The sequence below is a fragment of the Typha angustifolia genome, chromosome 3 (genome assembly GCF_048772165.1).
Source record: "Typha angustifolia cultivar Huaian chromosome 3, ASM4877216v1, whole genome shotgun sequence".
Lineage (NCBI taxonomy): Eukaryota > Viridiplantae > Streptophyta > Magnoliopsida > Poales > Typhaceae > Typha > Typha angustifolia.
The window spans coordinates 6,575,685-6,597,746 of NC_133241.1; the positions used below are offsets into that span (position 1 = coordinate 6,575,685).

At 34.3% G+C, this 22,062-nt stretch overlaps 2 protein-coding genes across 3 annotated transcripts; one reads left to right on the plus strand and one right to left on the minus strand.

Moving 5' to 3' along the window:
- Nucleotides 1–468: 468 nt before the first annotated feature.
- LOC140780134 (integrin-linked protein kinase 1-like) lies at nucleotides 469–8,140 on the minus strand. 2 transcript variants are annotated; one of them, XM_073125487.1, is made up of 12 exons: nucleotides 7,467–8,140; nucleotides 7,293–7,367; nucleotides 7,071–7,175; nucleotides 6,183–6,268; nucleotides 5,279–5,399; nucleotides 4,854–4,933; nucleotides 4,318–4,380; nucleotides 4,086–4,201; nucleotides 3,302–3,387; nucleotides 2,175–2,299; nucleotides 1,264–1,395; nucleotides 469–688 (listed from the first exon to the last, which is right to left on the minus strand). In XM_073125487.1, exons 1-12 carry the CDS (start codon nucleotides 7,890–7,892, stop codon nucleotides 682–684), a joined length of 1,422 nt encoding a protein of 473 aa, XP_072981588.1. In that variant the 5' UTR covers nucleotides 7,893–8,140; the 3' UTR covers nucleotides 469–681. The 2 variants fall into 2 exon arrangements, with proteins under 2 accessions (XP_072981588.1, XP_072981589.1); XM_073125488.1 differs by having other exon boundaries at nucleotides 6,183–6,264; nucleotides 7,067–7,175.
- A 4,672-nt stretch (nucleotides 8,141–12,812) lies between these two features.
- On the plus strand, nucleotides 12,813–20,851 carry LOC140758288 (acetolactate synthase small subunit 1, chloroplastic-like). The gene is made up of 12 exons (XM_073094388.1): nucleotides 12,813–13,090; nucleotides 13,630–13,849; nucleotides 14,786–14,869; nucleotides 15,308–15,376; nucleotides 15,499–15,582; nucleotides 15,669–15,815; nucleotides 16,010–16,096; nucleotides 16,554–16,658; nucleotides 16,738–16,860; nucleotides 16,945–17,097; nucleotides 17,998–18,063; nucleotides 20,490–20,851. The coding sequence occupies exons 1-12, from the start codon at nucleotides 12,843–12,845 to the stop codon at nucleotides 20,571–20,573; spliced, it is 1,470 nt and encodes a 489-aa protein (XP_072950489.1). The 5' UTR covers nucleotides 12,813–12,842; the 3' UTR covers nucleotides 20,574–20,851.
- The last annotated feature ends 1,211 nt before the right edge of the window (nucleotides 20,852–22,062 follow it).

Below are 22,062 nucleotides of genomic sequence, written 5' to 3' on the forward strand. Positions count from 1 at the left end.
TTTGGGCTGCTCGATTCCAAGAACAACTTACCAAGCCCCAAGACATTGCAAAGTGAGAGGCCACCTTGTTAGGGTATTACTTCGTTTTAGTTCTCTCCAAACCTTAATGTGCTCTTAGGATTTAGGTCGAACAGGTGTACGGCACGGGATTAAATGCTACTCTTTTTCTTGTGTCCTTTCATTACTCTACTAGAAATTTTGGCTTCCATTTCCTGTCAAACTTGTCATTTCCGACTTGGATTAGAATGCAAGAACAAGTTCGTTCGTAGCTAGATCTTTAGCTCATATTGATAAAGCTCTTGCTCAGTACCACTTTTAACTATTCCCATCGTTCCTATTAGTAGTGTCTTATGCGATATCCAACTCCTTGCTAATGTAAGCACACAAATACCAAATTGCAGATGGCATTGAGATTTGATGATAAATTCCAACGTGAAAGAGGAAGTATCTAATTTGCAACAGAGAAAATTTGACAAACTAAGTGGAGGAAAAATTACCGAATAGAGGTTTATTAAGACGCGGTTTATTCATATAACACAGGAACATTGCCTGTTCCATAACAAGAAATATTATTGTCAAGATTCCTCATTAAAACAGGAGAAAAAATATATATATATATTTTTCCTATTAATGGTACAACAACATCAGAGATGATTGGAAGACAGCCCATCCGCCTCAGCATTATTTCCTGTAAAAATGAAAACATATAGCTTACCTTAAGAGAAATTGTCACTGTAAACAGTCTCAAGAACCAAGTTGTATTTTGAGGGGAAAAAAAAGTAATAACAAAAAAGATATAGCCAAGTGTAGCCTTTCTAATCCCCCTAGTTTGGAAGAACACTACAGCTGGGACACATCAGCAATTTGTGATGCTAAGTTGTTCAATAAGCAGCAGGATTATTGGAAACCATGAATGGGGGGCACACAGAACGCATGATAATTGAAGTTTACCAACATGTTTTCAATAAATTCACCTATATATTCATGTTATGGAGTACCCCCAGTATACTTGATATTTTATTTATCATGTAGAAGGATATTCAGGAAATGAATGTAGTAATGATTATTGCATCACTATATCCGTTTCAACAAAGATCCGTCTGCAATGGAATGCATTTATACTCCCAGACTCCAATTCTATTTTGATGCATTTCCTTCTAATGTACGGATTTATAAAGAGTATCATTAATGTTTCAAAAATATTTAAGAAAGCATGAGATAAGCTAGGTTGTTTTAAGGATGAGATAATAAAGAAGCACATACCAGGGGAACTTAAAGTTGTCCTTCCATCGACTCTGTTTGGCGCATTTCGCATAAATTTTGTTCAAACGTATAATTATCTCTGCAAAAACTGGCCTTACTGCAGGCTGTGGATCCCAGCACTCCTCAATCAACCTGCATGGAAAGAACCATGACTGTTAATCTGAGTTCATTTAGCACATGTTCCTTGTTGAGTGGTGCAACAAGCTACTCAAATCAACAATTTGATGAAGGGTACATTTGCACTTGCAGAGACTTGAAATGCAAAGTTAACCTTCAAAACAGATATGTGAATCAACTTTCTAAATAAATATTAATGACGTAAGTATATAGGAACCCAAAAGGCTGAGAGTGGAGGAGTTCACATTTTTATAATAGTGGTCCACTGTCCATATCATTTAGCAGTCCGTTAAGAAGGATCAAAGACATACCCACTAATTAAAGGAACAGTGAGAGTTGAATTTTATCGAACATAATGAAGAGACAACAAAAGCAATCTTCCTTCAGAACTTCAGAGATCTGGCGTCAACCTTAAAATATCAACGTCAAACAAGCAAATAACTGAAATTTCATACTGATTCTTAAAATACTTCAATTACACCTCTATTTGAAAGAAAGATATGGACCAGACACTCATAAGACACTGGCTTGAAGATTTTGAAGGATCTTTTCCATCAAACTCTCAAGTATGGATAAATTTCATATCACTGGAAGTAAAAAGACACATCCAATAAGTTAAACAAGAAATCTAGAATAATGCAATTTGGTCTTGTGACAACACGGAGAACCACTAGGGTGACAGTTCCAATAACATCTCAATTCTCAAACAAGGTCACCAAACTAGCACATCTTCACATGAATAACACTCCTAAGACATCAACCTCAGAGAAATGAATAACAAATTAATGACTTACTCCTTTAAATCAGAAAAGTAGCTTTTAGATTTATTCTTTATTGGTGGTCTCATTCCTTCCAAGCAAATCATCTTAGCAGCATCTTCTGGAGGCTTATCGTTGAAAGCAGGTGATCCATCAATCATCTGAATTCACAATTACAATAGAAAAAACACAAAAAGAAAGAAATATTAGAGGAAATTCATTGCAGTCAAAGTGTCAAACCTCTTGGGATTGGCTATATGGATCCTCCTTTCATTCAACCATATTTAATGTAAGGTGTGTGCATGTATATGCAGTAACAAAGGTGCCTCTTGGGAGCACAAGTACTTGCAGTAACTGCCAAAGATAGATAACAATTGTGTGGCACGGAGGGCTACTATAAGCAATTGGTGGTGGATAAATGGAGGTGGAGAGATATATAGAAGAATCTCTGGGAGCAACTAGGTGGCATTATCAACTGGGGGAACATTTTACGGGTAGATAAAGTGCAAGTCTGGAGGTGAGCTAATAGGTGGATGCAACGTCTTCAAGGTTTGCAACAGAAAAAAGATGCAAAGCCAATGGGGGAATTGTTGAAGGCAGGTTGAGGAACTAAGAATGATTTAACCGTGAGTAACAGTTGAGGGTGGGTAAGCAATGACAAATAGGGCTTCAGGAAGAAAGAAAAATGAGCTGGGAGCAAAGCTGCCTTCAGGGAATGAGAGTATTAGTCAAGTTTGTGATTCTGAATAATTTTATTTTCTTGTTTAGGGCGATCTGAGCCATGAGAGGACTGACTGAGTGAATATCTTCTCCACTTAAGAGAGAAACCAATCTCTCCATCTCTTTAAGGAAATTTTATATTGCAATAAACATACATAAACATGCTTGGCCTGACTTATTGCATCCCATTAAGAAGAAAGAGAACTAAAGGAAACATCACTGAATAAGTGTACAACTTGAATCACCTTTTACAATCATGAGGTGCTTACTATTCCAAGAGAATCCCATAAATATTACAATATGTTTCAGTGACTGTTAATTGCACCAGAAAAGTACAGGGTCCATATATGCCTAACATGTACTGAAATAATTTATGCTTTAACTGTAAATGCATCAAAAAAGGGATTCTGAGACTCATTGAACAATGGGAAGATTTGGTTTACCTCGTAAAGAATCAGACCAAATGAGAATACATCAACGCTTCTGTCAAACTCTTCATTCCTGTAAACCTCAGGTGCCACATATGAACCTAAATACAATATAAAATTATCAGTGTTATAATGGTTAAAAAGTATAAAGCACGGAAAGCAAGACAATGAATATTGACATGAACGAAAAATTGGAAGAGATAATGGGAATCAAAATGGACCAAAAAAGACAAAGCAAATTAAATTGCATAGTTTTCTCTAAAATAAAAGGTGCAGGTCCTTATGAAGTTGATGTTTACACCAATGGCAACTCACTACTCCCTCGACATTGTTTGTCCTATAATCCTCAAGTGTCTACCTACTTCTATTCAGTATAAATTAGCCTCTTTAAGGCAATGAAGAATACCACTATCTTGATGATCAAATATTTAGGTTGACACATCAGAGTAGCAATCCAATAATATCTTAAAGCTCATCTACCCAAAGTCCAACTAAATCTGCACAAACACATCTCAACATTATTGGATTGTGAAGATAGAAAAGGGTGTCACATTGAACGAGGCTCTCACCTACATAGGGTGAGATTACATAGCTTTTGGCCTCGTTTCTAAAGAGGCTGTTTTTAAGAATCAAATCTATGACCTGGCGGACACAAGAAGCAAGCTATTTTTAATACCTAGAAATGCTTCTAATATTCTTTGTTAGCCAGCATAATATACTCTTTGTATTGCAAAAAAAGATAGGAACATTTTCCACGAAACTTAATGTCAAATTAAAGGATGCAGAAAATGTTACTTACTATCATTATCAGGCATGGGATGCATTAGCTTAAATTTGTCTGGCGATACTTTCTGAATATTAATCAAGCCAAGGCCTGCCACCTTCAATTGGCCATCATCACCCCGAAAAATATTTCTGACACCTTAGCAAAAGAATCATAAATGTGGTACATAGCCAAACAGGCACAAAAACTGCAGTCTAAGAGTGACGTATGATGTACAACAACTAAATTTGTAACTTGGCCATCTTACTTTGGCTTTAAATGACAATGGATGATCGGCTCCGGCTTGCATTCATGAAGATAGTTCATGCCCCTGAATACAAAACAATCAATACTTCAGTAAAATACTCTTTTCTAACTTAAGTAAAACTGTCCATCTCAGGGCAAGAGGCTCCTGCATTGGGCAAGAGACTCCTGCCAATGCAGGAGCCTGGAGGGTGCTGATGTATGCAGGCACCCACTGTGCTAGAGTAAAACTTCAATAATATGCTTCAATGTCACCAAAAAGGAAGGTATTTTTCACTGATATGTTAAGCTGACAGATACAAAAATCAGCAACTGCTTTTTTTCTTTTTAAGAAGACTTGAGATATATCATTAGCATAAATCAGGTTATTTCTGAAATAAGGAGGAGTAACATGTGATATCAGCATCTCACCAACTCAACAAATCACACAATTTCCCATAAAATGGATAAACGTAAGCTTAACTTCCTTAACAAAGTCATGTTGTCAGAATCACATCAGATTGACACAACTTAAAATTTTGCAAACCTATCACCACATGCCTGGCAATATCAAGGGCAAATGTTAGAGCTTTAATGGTCGGTATGCGTCCCTTCTGTTGGAGATAACTTCCTAAATCACCCTGAGTTGTCACAGAAGCATGAAAAGCCACAAGGTTTAGTCATAGTCTGCAAAAGTAGGATCTCTACAATAGATTAGCATTCAAGTATTTACTGAGAATCTATGGAAGCAAATGAATGAAATATATGGATGAAAAGCGGTTTAATAAAGGTAAAAGACAGAATTAGTGGATTGGGTATTTGGGTAAAATATATTGTTAAAATGTCTAGACAATAAAATGATAAATTAATGCCGAAATAAATAAAAGAGAGTTAAAAAGATATTGGAGAAAAAGTATTATAGAACACAAAAGGGAAATGACTGCTTTGCCATAAATCATGTGAAATGAATGACATAAGATACTTACTTTTGGAAGGTACTCAGAAACAATCATCATGGGTTGCATTTGGGTAATAGCCCCCACAAACTGAACCACGTTAGGATGACGAACCTTCTCCAAGAGAGTAAGCTCGTGCTTAAAAGCATTTCTATAACAGAAGAGAAAATGGAAAGGAAAATATTAAAGAAGAAAACAAAGATCAGAGAATGTAATTTCAATAAGATAATTGCTGAGATAATAAAAAGATGATGCCACTGTTCAATGCTTAAGAAGTTATTAAACAGAGAAAATAATCCTATCGGGAAAATGGCAATAAACTTTACATTTATCTTTGTTTGTATTTTGTTGACATAACCTCGAATGAATTAAAAAAATTAATACTGGAAAAAAGAAAAAGAAGGTAACAAAGAAGTTCTGTTGCTTCAGCATAAGTTCTTGGTGGCAGCAAAATCTTAGTTAAAATTTAAGGATACTTCATTGTTGTTTCTGTTGATGGCCAAACACACATGCACACACAAAAAGACATACAAAAATAAGGCTCTCTTGATTCTGTATTTGCTGGCTGCAAATATCACTTCAGTCACAAAAAAGAAGGAATAGAGGAGACAAAGGATACTAATACATACACAGTTACATTACGACCTCCTTGAGCAAGTTATAGTTATTATAATAAAGAATTCAACAATTCAAATACGTCGGGCAGTGAAATTATACTCGGTTGGCCAAACGGAGAGGTTCAGACGGTAATAGATATACCTGGTCATCTTGGCTGGCATAAAAAATTGATTTGATTTACATCGTTGGTACAATAATATGACCGATGAAAAAAAAGTTCAATGTTATAATATCAGAAGTAATATTACCAGCAAAAAGGTCAGCCAAGAATCTACAAGTTTTTAAAGCACAAAGATTAAAAAGGATAAGCAGTTACATGTTATCTGGATTTGAATAGGCCTCCTTGTCAAACATCTTCACAGATACCCTTGTTCCATTCCACTTAGCAACTTGATAAACTCCCTGCCAAGGTTACAGAATTGGAAAGCACATAATAAAAACTATTGAACAAAAGAAAAAATATTGAAAGAGTGTTGATAAATTTCATAAGATGAGCCAGCAAGGAAAAAGATAATGAAAGAGCTCCTGCCGAATTCATGAATGGGTGAATCCGAAGATCAAAGAGATGGCAGAAGTTCAGTTTGCAGTAGGCATGCTGGGCTCAGATCAAAATTTCATAAAGTCATCTTAATTTTCTAAGATGAACATATAGCACTGAGTATTTGAATGGCAACAATCATATATACAGCAACAGTGAGAAAAGCATGTAATAGAGCTAATAGTACTTAAAAAAAGAAACAAAGACTCTTAAAGTTGTCCTTATAAGTGACACCATTTGGAGGTCAACTGAAATTATATGATCTAAACTATGGGATGCACTATTTAGATGGTCAAGAACCACAACATAGTTATGAGCTGAGAGTTTAAATGTTCTGTTCAGAATTATGTGGTTCCACTTCAATATATTTAAAAAAAGAAAATTTGTACTAACAACAAATTAGGAACAGCGACAACAAAGGGGTGGCAATAAAAATGTCCAGTGAAGAATATGTTCTCCACTGATGAAATTGAGTTATCAGATCGCTGCACAACATTAAGAAGTACATTAGGCAGGTTTTGAAATTGCGATTGTCCCTTAATTCCAATTTAAATCACATTCGCAATCATGTAAAACAATGACAACAGTAGCATTCCAATTCTATCATTAACAAATTCTTAGTAATTGTTAGCCAAAATAAATTATAATCATTTCATAAGGACATGCCTTTGGGGTCTCCGGTCCTCTCCTGACCTCCAGATCTAATGGATTCAGCTCATACTCTGGAACATCGCGAGGATTAGATACAGCCATAGGAGTCCGTCTAGTTTTCTGGAGAAGCCATCAATTTAAAAAAGAATGAGGGTTAATAATAATGACAGAAATTTCACATTCCAAAATTAAAATTTCAAGAAATCCAAATTATGGAGATGAAGTATCATAGAATACCGGAGCTTTGGCTCCCCTAGATATCAAGAGGTTGTAAACTTCGGCATTTCCATAATGCTTCGCATCTGCTGCTGCCTGAATTCAAACATAGAAAAATTAAACAATAGCCAAAGAGCTTCAATGAAGCAACTTTGAGATACATGTAAGGGTGTAAAATCATAAGAAATTTTTTACCGTGCTTCCCCACCGATCCCTAGCGTCGATATTAGCCCTCCAACCGAGCAACAACTTGGCTACATCTGCATGTCCCTCGCACGCCGCAATATGCAACGCAGTCCTTCCATCAAGATCAATGCTATTCACATCGACGCCTTCCTTTAAGAGGTCTTCGACCCCTTTCACTTCCCCCCGGCACGCCATGAAGAGGAGCTGCATCGTGGCATCCAAATTCTCCGGCACCGTCAACCCTGGCTCTCTCGAAGTGCTCCTCTTGTTAGGATCGAGCGAAGACTGCCGCCCAAAGCCGAATCTCGTCGCGTTCCCCCGCTTCGGATCGAGCGACGGCTGCCGCCAGAACCGGAAGCTCCCGGGCTTGTCCAAGGACGCTCCCACCGAAAATTGCCGCGAAATCCCCCGCTTCAACTTCCCCATCGCCTCCATCTTCCCAGTACCTCAAGAAAACACTCGATTGAACAACACGGAGGTAAACTACACCAAATTAGGCTTACCAAACGAGAGCAGAGCTCGAAATGGAGCTCCCGAGATCCCTAATTCGATGAGAACTAGATCCAATACACGGCTCGGAGATCTGGCCTACAGAGAAGAGTGCGTAAGAAGAGAGGGGTTCGGTAGACTCTCTTGAAACCTCTCGTAAGTCCTAAGGAAGCAAGGAAGAGGTCATATCTTTTTGCCACTTTCTCCTATTATTTATTTATATATATATATATATATAACACAAAAAGGCGCGGTAAATTGGGAGCAATCAATTTAAACTATGAGAAAATGCGTCGGAGTCAGTGAGAATTGTGATTTTACCAAAATAGACATATTTTTAATATAATATTAAACTAAGCATTTTATCCGGCCAAAAATAAAACGTCGATCAATATTTTTACTAAAAAAAATACTAAATAATTCAGCAATTTACTAGAAAAAAATAATCACAAAAAATAATAAAAATTTAAGAGTTTTATTATTAAATATAATAAATAAGAAATATGTGGACAAAAATATATTAAAAAAAACTACAATATCTATTTTAGTTATAAAATATGTCCTCAAACTTTTTTATAAATTAAAATTATTTAGTGATTTTTTATAACTAACTGATGCTTAATTTTTTGGTGTTTTTTAAACATAAAATGATGATTAATTTAGCATCTTAAAATAATTATTTTTGGCATTTAAATCTAAATGCCTATTTTGGTATTAAGCTTGTGGTATTGTTAAGAGGGTTAGTTTGGTCAAAAACTCGTGAGAACTTGCTTAAGGACGCCGTTATTAATTAATATATATAATATCTTACATAGTGGGGGTTCAAATAGAAAATACTTTGTATCCAATTCCGAATTATTTTTTTCAAAGTGGCCCTCACAAAATTTATTTTGACGCTCTAGTGCGCATGGGTGGGGCAATTAAGAAGGATGGACCAAGTCCATATTAAGAAAATATTCTGTAATCTTTCTTCTTATCTTTTTGAAATCCGTCCACTCGATCATTGCCGACGTGATGTAGCTGTCGGTACATTTTACGTGCATCGCGACGTCGTGATTTGACTTTGCCACCAAAGTCAAACACGAGTTTGATCAAAGGAACCCACACTGACTCTTTTCCACCACACTCTAAAATCTTTAATAGAGAACTAATTGTCTTTCATTACATCGGTAAAATCGCTGATGGAGATCATTATTTTTTAAATAGAAGTCGATTTTTGAAAAGTAATTTATAAAAAAAAGTTAATTTTGAATTCATATAAAGACTTATTTTTTATGATTTTTAAATTTTTATATAAGTCGTTGATCTAAGAAATAGCTTGTATTTAAAAATTATTGTCTTAGTTAGAGATTTTAAAATTTAAACTAGACATGTAGAAGAATAACTAAAAACTCTATCCATTGTGTTATAGTTGACATTTCTCAAACATAGAAAAAAATTAGGGTGAGAAAGAAATACCGATGATCTCTAAAATCAACTCCAACTGTGCTCCATTGCAGTGAGGCTCCAAATTTTGAACCCCACCAAAAAAAATGGAGCCCTGCTCTATTTTGTTTTTAGTTTTTTAAAAATTTTAAATTTATCTAATAATTATGTTATTCAATAATTTTAATTTCATATGTATGTTTTATTAAATAATCTAATTAGTTAAACTAAGTATATAATTAGTTTTACTAATCAGTTTTTAACAAAAAAAATAGTACCATTGAAAAGGTCTCGTAGAGACCTTTAAAATGAGTCGAATATTAAATTATTTTTAAGTTAATTTAAATTTTTATTATTTATAAAAATAAGTCTAATATTTTATTATCTATATGTTTATTATTATTTAAAATCAATGTGTTCCAAAATATAATTACTCAAAATTATTTTCCAATACAAATATTAAATATTAAAATATATCAGATATGAAATACATCAAATTATATTAATATAGAGGAGATTGATATAGCTATAGAGATGACTTACGAGACTATTAAATATCTATTATTTTTATTATGAAATGTTAGTTTCTGCTTATTTTATGTAATGTAATTTTGATATGTTTAGTTAACGACGTGTAATGCTTATTTCGATATTTATTTCATGTAATATAATTTCAATACGTTTAATTAAAAAATTAGTAATTTAAAATTACTTCTGAAACTATTGAATATTAGTCTTATTTTAAAGATCTTGATGAGAGTTTTCTAACCATATATTTTTTAATTAAAAAATAATAACACTAAAAGAACATATTAACCAATTTAAAATAGCTAATATATATATATATATTATTTTAATAAATATGGAGGCCGATGAGATGAGTTGGAGCCTTTGCATCGGTTGGAGATGCTCTGACCGAAGTCAAAAGGGCAAGAAAGAATCGCCACAAAAAATTCAAGCCTTTATTACAACCAGAAACCAACCCCAACTGACTCGGCTACACCCTTATATCTCCCTTCAGGTCGTCCCGTTGACAAGAAATAGTGAAGAAAGGTCGAGACCAAGAATGCCAAGTAGGAGAATGAGGAGGAGAAAAGAGAGATTTTGATGAGGAGGCTGAGGGGAGGAGATTGATACACGACCATGCCAAAAAGAAAACTCTCACGGGAGAGGTGGGAAGGAAAACCTCTACCAAATTGGGCTTATGTTCTACTTTAGTACGGTAGTTTTTTCTTTGGTTGTAACTATATAAAAAGGAGTGGTTTAAATGTCCATGGTAAAAGTTAACTCAACTCAATAACTCAAATATGTAATCGGACTTTTAGACGGGTTTGGATGGTAAACATATCAACCTGTATAACCTTATTATCAAATAAGTTGTGTTCATGTTTATTACCTCAATCCAATTAACCTGTTTATAACTCGACTGACCTATTTATGACATGAAAAAAAATTATTTATAACCCGAATTAAATTCGTTTATAATCCGAATATACCTGTTGATGACTTGAATAACTTAGAAAAATTTAAATATTTTGTGAAACTCAATAATTTGTGTAACTTGTTTAATAAACGAGTTGTATTCGTGTTTACAAATTCTGACCCATTTAATAAATCAGTTGTGTTCGTATTTAGAATATCGTGACCTGACCTGAACCTAGCTTACATGACTCAATTAGCACCTACACTATCATACAGTAAGGGTGTAAACGAGCCAAGCTTGAGCGAGCAGACTCTAGTTTAAACTCGGCTTGAAATTAGTTTCAAATCGTAATTTAATGTTTAGGCTCAATTCGAGCCAAGCCAAACCAAGTCTGAGTTGAGCCTAAGTCGAGCCTAAGCTTGGTTAGAAGAGGAAGACAAAGTGGTGGCTGTGGAGACAGTGGGTTGCTGAAGGAGGAGGAGGAGGCGGCTTGCTATAGGAGGAGGAAGTCGAGGAAGGAGGCGGTGGCGACTTGCTGATAGAGGAGGCCAATGTTGGAGGAAGAGAAGAGTAATGATGGCTGTGAAAAATAAAGTGAAGGCTAGATTGGAACTTGTGGGGCCAGTTATAGTTTATGGCCACTACCGACGAAGATGTCAGAGCATTCGAAAACTTTAAAAAAGAAAAAAAAAGAAAAAGAAACTGGAAAATAGATGCACATATCAATAGAACCTGTCCTTAATATCATCATACTTCAGGGATGTATTTGTAAATGAACATACCTCCTACTTTCACCAGAATCCTCTTTCTAAAAATTCTATGGTGTAGTAGGCGTCAGCTTTTGGAACATCTTCACTACTTTTTTGGTATCTTCCTCACTATTCTGCTCCTCTATTTATTTATTTTAAAAATAATTTAACTTAGACCCACTGTTTTTTTACCATATATTTTTCAAATTATTTTATTATCCATATACATCTTGGTTCTATTTCATCTCTTTAATAAGTTTAGTAATAGGCATAAGGACCCTATTATTTTGATGGTGGGAAGAACTTATAATTAGTATTTTGAGAAATTTCTAAACAAATAATTTCAACTAAATCTTTCAATTTCTTATTTTACTATGTTCGGCTTTATATATTCCTCTGTCCATCTGTGGAGTACACTAAATATTCATAAATAGCTTTAAATTTAAAAAAAAAATTCATATATATATATACCCCTCACCAATTAATTTTTAGGTTAAATGTATTTTACCCCTCTGTATTTATACCCAAAATCAACTTTAAAAAATCTCAAGTCAGTCCTTATACTTATGACTAAAATGAAACCGTTAATTTCTTCGTTAAATTTAACCAAATAATATTAACATGACTAAAATGCACCTATCGTGTTTGTTGGAGAAGAATACAAATTTTAATATAACGTAGCAAAATTATAAAAATAGTCACGGTACTTGAATAAATTTAATAAATAAACTAACAGTCCCAATTTAGTCATAAGTATAGAGACTGCTTTGAGACTTCTTAAAGTACAAGAGATAAATTAATTTTGGACATAAGTAGAAAGTAGTAAAATATATTTAACCCTTTATTTATTTTTCTTATCTTGTATCTATAGAAAAGATATTCAAAATTGAGTTTCATGTGATTAATTTTAGTTTTTATAAAGACTATTGCACTTTTAATTTAGATGGGAAAAAGTAGAATAAAGTTGTGATATTTTCTATGGAGATTACTAAGGGGGTGTAAAGGTTGCACGTGGAAATAAGATTGCACGTGTAAGTAGGTATAATTCATTGAATCTAAAAGAAATAATCCAAAGCATAATACATAGCATGTTAGCAGCCATAACCCCCTTCACAGATCATACTCTGCACCGGACCACACTAGTTAAATTACTCTTTTATCCCCCGAGCTATTTCATCATCTAGTAACAGACACCACATCTCCCAAGGGCAAATTAGTCATTGACCTCTCATAAACCCTCTTATTAATCCCCTACCACCCTCCATCTTCGTCTCACCACTCTCCTTAAGCTCCTCATCCATGGCTACAGCTCCAGCTCGCCCTTCCTCTCTCACGGCGGCGGCGGCGGCGGCGGCGGCGAAGCCCTTATTTCGCTCCCACCGCGACGTGGCCTTCAATCTAGGGCTTTCGAGGGCGCCGCTTGGATCGAGGCCGAGGCGAAATGGAACCCTGCGAGTCGTCGCGAGCAGCGCAGAGAACCCTACTGGAGATGCGGCGACGAAGGCAGTCTCCGTGAGCGCTTCGGATGCTCCCAAGCCCAGAAACTCGTAAAAACTCTATCCTTTTGCCTTCTTTTCTCGCAATGCTGTTTAAGTTTTGGATAAATCGTGCCACTCGAGCTTAAAGTTGTCATTTTTTTTTTCGTACACGAGATGAGCCTAGCCTTAGTCCTCACTGTTTATACCTGCTATTCTTGTTGTATTTAAGTAATTGCTATATGCTATAGAGATTTGGGCAATTGATACACGTGGATCGTTTTGCAGGAATTTATAGGGATGAGGTTGGATGCATTTTCATAGGCTAACCTAAGGCTTGTTTAACAAAAATGCTCTTTAATTTAGCACTGCTTGATCCAGAAATCTGTCAGGCCGCCGGCCGTAAACTTTAAGCTATTATGAACTTATTGTCCTGTAGTTCCTTCATAATGCTGCTACTTTGATTGCATGATCGTGATCTCCTCCATCTTTGTACTTGTAGGAAGACCACGTTTGTCTATTAATGGTACATTTACAGCATGCTTGCCTTTTATTTACTACTGTTGCAGCAATTGTTAACATTGAATATACACCATTTATCTTTTGAACAGATCTAGGATAAAGCGCCACACGATATCAGTTTTTGTTGGTGATGAGAGTGGGATTATAAATCGAATTGCCGGTGTTTTTGCTAGAAGAGGATACAATATTGAGTCACTTGCTGTTGGGTTGAATAAGGACAAAGCATTGTTCACAATAGTTGTTTCAGGGACTGAGAAAGTATTGCAACAAGTGGTGGAACAACTTTATAAGCTTGTTAATGTTTTGAAGGTTAGTCTTCCTCCATCGAGTATCAATTGCATCCATCTAACGATGATAAGGCAAGCGGGATATGCATTTTATGTAGGTTTATTCTCATTAATTATCGGTATATACAGTTCTCTCCCTTTACATAGAGAATGGTTCTTCTTCTTTTTTAAACTTTTTTTCTCGTAATATGGTAATAAACAATTCATTTTAGCTTTTGTTAAGTTTAGTCTTTTACTAAGTTCAATTGTGATTCAAAGTGGATTCTCCATATGACTGATCGACATTCATTATAAGAAACAGTAAAATGTTAATAAACAGACGCTCTTCCAATATTTATTTTTTCTCAAAATTCTTTATCTTTTTCTTTTTGCTATGTTAAATACTTAGAACTACTATTTCTAATCCATCTTAGGAGTCTTCTGTCATACTCATGTAGTTTATTAAATAAAAGGAAGTTTCCATTAGCCTAGATTATATTGTAAATGATTTTATGGTTGATGACTTGCAGGGATTGTTATTTTGGATTTCCAATCTGAGATTTAGATACTAGGAAGTAGGAACAGCAAAGTTGATGTCTTTTAATTTCTAACTTTCTATATTAACTTTTCTATATACATACATATATACATTCGTACAGATAGAAAATACATTTAAAGACCTTTACATACATGTATAAATTTACACACAAATCTAATAAAAAATAATTTATACAGCACGGGAAACAGAAAGTCAAATATATTTCATATTAGCAAGTTCTAAATCTACTAAGTTTCTCCAGCAAGATTAGTTACTAGTTAGCCATCAGACGAATTCATATAGTTCTACATCTATGATTTCCAGATATCCTCCAATGCAACAATTTTGAATAGCATAGAAATCTTTTGTCACATTTTGATCATCACATTGTCCAAATGGCTTCCTGAATTTGTGTACATAATGGTCTAATATGATTATCAGGTTGAAGATTTGTCTAGGGAACCACAAGTTGAACGAGAGCTGATGCTTATAAAACTTAATGTGGAGCCAAATAGGCGTCCAGAGGTAAAAGCTCATTCTGTGATTATCTCTTCACAAACATCCTTCTTAGTAATTTTAAGTTTTTAACATCTTGTAAGCATCTATTCAACTTTGAATGTGCAGTAAGAATGTTTGAAATATGAAGAAATTTTGTATTGTGATGTAAAGCTGCTTACTGCAAAAATCTTGATCTGAGTTAAAAGACAATTATCATGTGTAAAACATTTGATGCTTAACTTCAATTTGTTCCTTTATGAGCTGTTTTGGTTGAGAGTTAAGATGAGCCTGAACTTCCCTTCTCACAGGAGAATAGCTCTGATTATTTTATAGCAGTCTGTGACTGATAGTGAAATTGAGATTGAGCTTGGATTCCAGGCATCCGCAGGACTTTTCTTAAGAATTAGATGGTTTCCATTTATCTTATAGGGCATGCTGCTTATGTTTCTCTATTTCAATCTTCAGGTCATGGGTCTGGTTGATGTTTTCAGAGCAAAAGTAGTTGATATTTCAGAAAATTCATTGACCATTGAGGTAAAATTTATGAAATATTTTATCTTGCATGGACCTGATGTCTTTGTTATCCTGATTTTTTCTATTGCCGCTATTTGAAAAAGTAATGCCTCTTTTGGATGTTTGATGGAATGATTATGCAGGTAACTGGAGATCCTGGGAAAATGGTTGCTGTTCAGAGGAACCTGAGTAAATTTGGGATTAAGGAGATAGCTAGAACTGGCAAGGTCTTTAATATGTTTTAATTTGTCAAAACTACCTTATACAAGTGTATAGGCATAGATATATTCTCCTATGCTTTTCATTCTTACAGATTGCTTTGAGGCGTGAGAGGATGGGAGAGACTGCCCCTTTCTGGAGGTTCTCTGCAGCTTCATATCCAGACCTTGAAGAAAAAGTTCCTGGGAGTCCCGTTTTAAACAGTGGGACTTTCAATGGCAACATGGAACAATCATCTGGGGTATGTATAAATTGTTGTTGTTTTTCACCTTTTCTTATAGTGAATGATTTTTGAAGTGCTGTTTTTGTCTATTCTTTCTCTTCATCCTCCAGTAAACTTCTTACACATCTTTCACATTGGATCATTTAACTTTGTACTTCTTATCATACCCTTTCATCCCATACGAGATTCTTATAGTTTCTCTTCATATCAAGGGTGATGTTTATCCTGTGGAACCTTACGAGAGCTTCTCAGTGAGTCGAGTTCTTGATGCACATTGGGGTGTTCTAGATGATGAAGATGTAAGTTTTCCTAGTCTTTTAGGCCTCATTAATTCATAAAAGTACAAAACCATTTGGTTCAAATAGTTTCTTATATGATTTAATGGAATCTAGAGTTTTCCAGAAACATTTTACTTTGTGCAATTTTTTTGAAGGTTTCTCAGTTGTGCTACAAATTTGATCTACTCTGAAGTTACATCATTTATACAATGCTCAAATATTAGAAGAACTTTCACATTCTGGATTTTCACTTTGCCCCAGAGCAATTAACTTACCGAGTATAAAAGTTGATTTTTAATTTCATTGTGCACTAGAACTAATTTCATCGATATAGATTCTCCTACTGTTTGTTATAGTTCTTTACTATTGCTTCAATCTCTGCAATGTTTGGGTCTGTAATTTTGTCTCTTGCTATTAAAATGCAGTTTGCTACACATACAAATTACTAATGTCTCATGACTGTTTGCTATTTGGACAGTCAAGCGGACTCCGTTCACATACTCTCTCCATCCTTGTAAATGATTCTCCTGGTGTCCTCAACATTGTAACAGGGGTGTTTGCTCGTAGGGGCTACAATATTCAGGTTTCTCCTATTCAAGTATTCTGTTTCTTTCATTTGCTTGACTAATGCTCAACTTCTTGATAACCTAATAAATTGACAGAGTCTTGCTGTTGGTCCGGCTGAAAAAGAAGGTATATCTCGAATTACAACTGTTGTTCCTGGAACTGATGAATCTATTGGCAAGTTAATACAACAGCTCTATAAGCTTATTGATGTTTATGAGGTAAATCACTTGTAGAAAATTTATGCAATTCTTTTATGAGAAACCAGCATATAACCTGAAGACCAAGTCACATGACACTGTCAGGTCCAGGATATGACTCAGTTGCCTTTTGCTGAAAGAGAACTAATGCTTATAAAAATTGCTGTAAATACTACAGCTCGGAGGGATATCCTAGATATTGCTGACATTTTCCGAGCCAAAGCTGTCGATGTATCTGATCACACTATTACTCTTCAGGTAATTGTTTTGTGTATGAATTCAATATATCATATTTTGGGAATTCTCATAATTGGACTTATCTAATCTGTGTCACATCAAATCAAGCAATAGCTTCTATTGCCAAATGAATGTCAAAACTGTATAACATATTCTGATAGTCTGGTGCTATAGACTATTATCTGGAAACTAATCTTCCAGGTAACTCTTCTACTTTCAAATTAGAATTTTGACACTGAACTGTTAAGATAATATGACGCATGTTCTCTGACCTCTTTTCTTTGTTTTATTTCAAATAAACTCTAAACAAAAGAAAGAATTTTGATATTAGTTGGTCGGAGTAATGAATTGCATATTAAACTAGTTAGCAAACTTTCTGCTTGATCTTGTAATTGTAAATGATGTTTCTTTATGAAACATCTTTATCCTATGCTACTTCATGTGCTGTTGTAGCTTATGCTATTCATTTGATTCTAATAGGTGACTTCCCCATCATCTTTTGTTTGGAAAACAAAGTTGTTAACCATATAAGATTGAATCTTATTGTAATATTCAATTAAGCATTAATAGTGTAAAGAGCTAATATTATTTAGTGTTTGCTTTGGCTCAATGCACTTGCCATCACATGCACATTCTGCCATGTGCCATTAGACTCTGTTGCTGCTATTTACTTGCTGATTGCTATTGTAATACTCTCTGCAACACTACGGAACAACTGCACTGAATTACCATAATGGTTTGTCTAGTTCAGCAATCCCATATTCCTGTGATAGCGTGGTTTTCAATTTTATTACCCTAAGCTCCAGTACCAAGTGTGGAAAACTTGCAGGATGAAAGCCTACCCTTCTCTTTAGTTTATGTGCTTTATATTATCTTTTGATTTGCTTAAGGCTGCAAGTAAAGTTTGGTAATTGAGTGCAGCTTACTGGAGATCTTGACAAGATGGTAGCGTTGCAAAGATTATTGGAGCCATATGGCATCTGCGAGGTTTGTTTATAGATTTGCAAGTTGCAGCATTTGAATTCATGTTCGGTGTAAAAATCACTTTTAATCAAAGAATGCTCATAACTCAGAAAATACTTTTTTTCATTCTAATTTGCCTCCAACCATCAAACTGGAACTTGGTTAGCTGAGTTAGCAAAACAAAATGTCAAACATAAGATCAACCACCCTTTTGCACTCTTTCCTAATTGGTTAAGTACCTGCATTATAAGTTTGTTAATTGTTTTATCATAGAATATACAAAAAAGGTCGTAGAAGCACCTTAGCGGATCTGAATGTGGAAAAAAAGATTCACCTAATCAAGCCTTATCAATTAGGATATTTTTGATTGTTGATTTCTATTTTTGTTAAACTTAGTGATGTCTGTCGTCTATGCTGTAGATTGAGGTCTAAACTGGAGAGTTTGTTCACAAATCTATCTACTGCATATGGCAAATACTTCAATACCCCTCTAAAATTTATAATTCTAATCTAATGGTTATAATAACCAGTTTTCATACTTGGTACTGGTTCCAAAATCATATTACATAAAAAAAGGTATACTAGTGAAGAAGATTAGATTATGTGCGCCAAACTTCTGGGTTACACATTCTTTTCTTTCATTAGGATTTTTCTCTCTAAGATATGATTATGATAAATATAACTAGACCTTAATTGTAGGAGATACATTTAATACTAGATCATTTAAATTTGATTCTTTATCTCTATCTATTATCAAATTTTAGTTTAAATTAATCTTAAACTAATGAGAGATATATGTAAATAACTAAAAAATAATTGAAGAGATAGAATTTAATCAAGCTTTCATCAAGTTGATTGTAAAAAGATATGGATACTCTTATTATGATATATATACATTACTCTCAGTTAATGATACATGTCTTTTATTTGATAAATTATTAAGATAATAAAATTGTCAAAAAATAACATCTAGGTACTATATTTAAAAATAAATGATTATTTATTAAACAGGTAACACTTTTTACTTTTTTTTTTGCATTCCTATTATACCTTTAAGGATCTTTACCTTTAGATCTTTATCAGGTAGATTGATAAACACTTACCCCTATGGCATGGAAGAGGCACTCATGCATATTGATTAACTTTAATAATGCCCAGAACATTTTTGTGAATGTTCTGCAGTACATCTAAATTTGATGCAATTTTACGGAGGAAATAGACCTTTGGTGGTCCTGACTTGCCTTAATGGTGAAAAGTAGTATTTGGAAGGAACATCTTAGTCTCAGATAAAATGAGACTTGTAAATTCCATGCCGACATAAACTGGAACTTTCAGAAACTTTACAATGCAGTGTCACTTCTAATTTGCAGAGAGGCTTTTGTTCTTTTCATTATCATCTCATTCACATATTTGCGCACTTTAATATCAGCCTGTACCTAGCCTGGATAACTTGCATATGGACGATTTGCATTTAGAAATAATGGATACAATGAAAGAATTTAACTGTTGCAAGTATCAATACCATATAGAACAGTTTCATGCCAATGCTTCCAAAGCTAAATCTGGTGATTCAGACATCTGCCAAGATCATCAGCAGAGTCCTCAAAATTCTCTCCACACCTGACAAGTTATTACTATTTTTGCTAGCCTACTGCAAACATCCATGTGTGCTAGACCTGGCATTGTGGTGCTAACCTTTTTGTGCAAGTGTTCAACATCAAGTCCTACTAATACCTGATGCAATACTTGAATGCCCCAGTTCTATGAATCTTTTTTTTGCTTCTGTCCTGCTTTCTATGGTCTCAAGTACCTTTCTTTCTCCATATATACTATAGGAGCATAGTTCTAGAATTAAACATCATGCTGGTAGAGATTATAGTCCATATATACTAAGTTTATGGCATCCAACTCATTAATTTGTACAGATAATTCTGATATATGCCAGATGAAACTCTTGTTGACATGGCTGTTCAAATATATGGTTTAAAAGTCAATGTGATAGATGGTGTATAGACATTTAATATTAGGCAATATATGGTTATTCTGGACCAATGTCTAAAAGTCAAGGCAGCTTGAAAGTAACAATGTAAGAGATGAGATGTGTGAACTAGAAGTGCAAAATTAATTGATGACACCTAATATTTAAGTCGTACTTTTCACTTTGGAACTTAGCAAGCAACTACAAACCATTCAAATGGGAACATCTAGACATAGAATCCACTTATCTATATTATGGCATTTGAATAGTAAGAACGGACTACTTACTGTCCAAAGAGGGCCTTAATCTTAATCAGTTTGCAACATGTTAGCCTGCTTATGTTTTAACTAATAAGCACAAAATGTGCTTCTGCAGCTTTGGAATTGCAATTTTATTTACACTGGCAGTTAGTCTTCCATGCAGAAGAAGCTCACTAGAAACTTTTCTCTCCATTCTATGGCATCAATTTCAGGTTGCACGAACCGGCCGAGTTGCACTGGTTCGTGAGTCGGGAGTGGATTCCAAGTACTTGCGTGGGTATTCTCTTCCAGTGTAATTTTAGAAGGGCCAACTTTCTGTGAAGACAGCAAATGCATTGTCGCTCACTTACCTTCTTTTTTAAGTCATGTTCATAGCTTAGGTTTCCTTTTTCTTTCCTGGATTGATTATTGGTAATTTGGTAGACTACAGACTGGAACATTTATATCTTCCATGCCAGCATGATTCCTGTATTCCTGCGTAAACAACGTCTACATGTTCTGATGTCCTGTTTCTTTCTAATGTATACAGTTGCAATGTTGCTAGTTTGGAAGATATCCTTTTCTTTCGCTGACATAGATCCAGCCATAAAAGTAGCAATAGAGTGTTTCAGGATCCAAAATAAGATTTTCAATCCATATTGCAGCATTTATTCCAATTATACTTCCGCAGTACTTGACCTATTACTGATGTGGTGGTGGATATTTTCTAAGGTTGATTTGCCCAAAGTGTGGTAACTGTTACATTGGATCGATACATACTTAATTTTCACATCTTAGCACAGCACTGAGCTGTATCATGATTCTCAAATACTTGTTCCTTATATTTTGCATCAGATTTTTTTCCCCCTTCTATGCAATCCACCTCCGTAACTATGATTAGCATCTTTTGTTGGTTATTTGTTTCTTGTGTGTGCGAGAGAAAAGATTGCAATTCAGTTTTTGTTCAGATTTGCAGTTCCACAACCATTATCATTGGGTCATATTTGATCCGAAAGAACAATGTTTTCTTAAGAAAAACTTGGATTTATGTGACGGCAGGGGTTGAAATAGAAACTTCCAAATAAAAAAATTGCACCGCTTGTAGTCTGAAATAGACATAAGTATTCTAATTTTTAATACCGAAAAAAGAGGGTTAATATTAGTATAAGTTATTGTAATGTTTATAAAAATAATAATTATATTTGATATGATATAAAGTTAATATTAAAGTATTACAGAATAATGAATTTATATTGGGAATTGATGATGTTTTATATTAAATAATAAAAATACTCTTGAGTATATGTTAAAATAGTAGTAAATAATTTTTTTCTTTGAAATAATTTTATTTTTTATTAAAATTATGGACTTAAAATATTTTATAGACCCAATAATTATGCACTGTGAGATAATGTAGGATTATAAGTTCGCACTCTTTATAAAAAATAATTATGTACTAAATAAAGAGACATTGTGCGTTAATACAATATTATAAGCCTGCATTGCGATGTAACACAAGGTTATAAGCTCGCACTACGATATACTATAAAATTATAAGTACGCACTTTATATAAAATAATCATACACTAGAAGAAATAAATAGGCACTATGGTTAATACAGGGTTATAAGCCCGCATGTAATGCGGAGTTATAAACTCACACTATTGTGAGGTTATAAGTCCGTGGGAAAAGTGTGCGGGCTTAATATTTTTTTTTTATTTTTGCAGAATTTATTAGTTCGACAAAAAAAAAATCCGAGAAGACTAATATTTAAAAGAAGAGATAGATGAGAGATAAAACCTAAAC

Coding starts and splice junctions, on each gene's coding strand:
- LOC140780134 (XM_073125487.1), bottom strand. CDS start 7,892: ATGGAGGCGATGGGGAAGTTGAAGCGGGGGATTTCGCGGCAATTTTCG. Junction 4,202..4,317: donor CATTGTCATTTAAAGCCAAA/GTAAGATGGCCA, acceptor CTAAGGTGTCAG/AAATATTTTTCGGGGTGATG. Junction 2,300..3,301: donor TTGGTCTGATTCTTTACGAG/GTAAACCAAATC, acceptor TTGTGAATTCAG/ATGATTGATGGATCACCTGC.
- LOC140758288 (XM_073094388.1), top strand. CDS start 12,843: ATGGCTACAGCTCCAGCTCGCCCTTCCTCTCTCACGGCGGCGGCGGCG. Junction 15,377..15,498: donor AAAATTCATTGACCATTGAG/GTAAAATTTATG, acceptor ATGATTATGCAG/GTAACTGGAGATCCTGGGAA. Junction 16,861..16,944: donor AGCTTATTGATGTTTATGAG/GTAAATCACTTG, acceptor TGACACTGTCAG/GTCCAGGATATGACTCAGTT.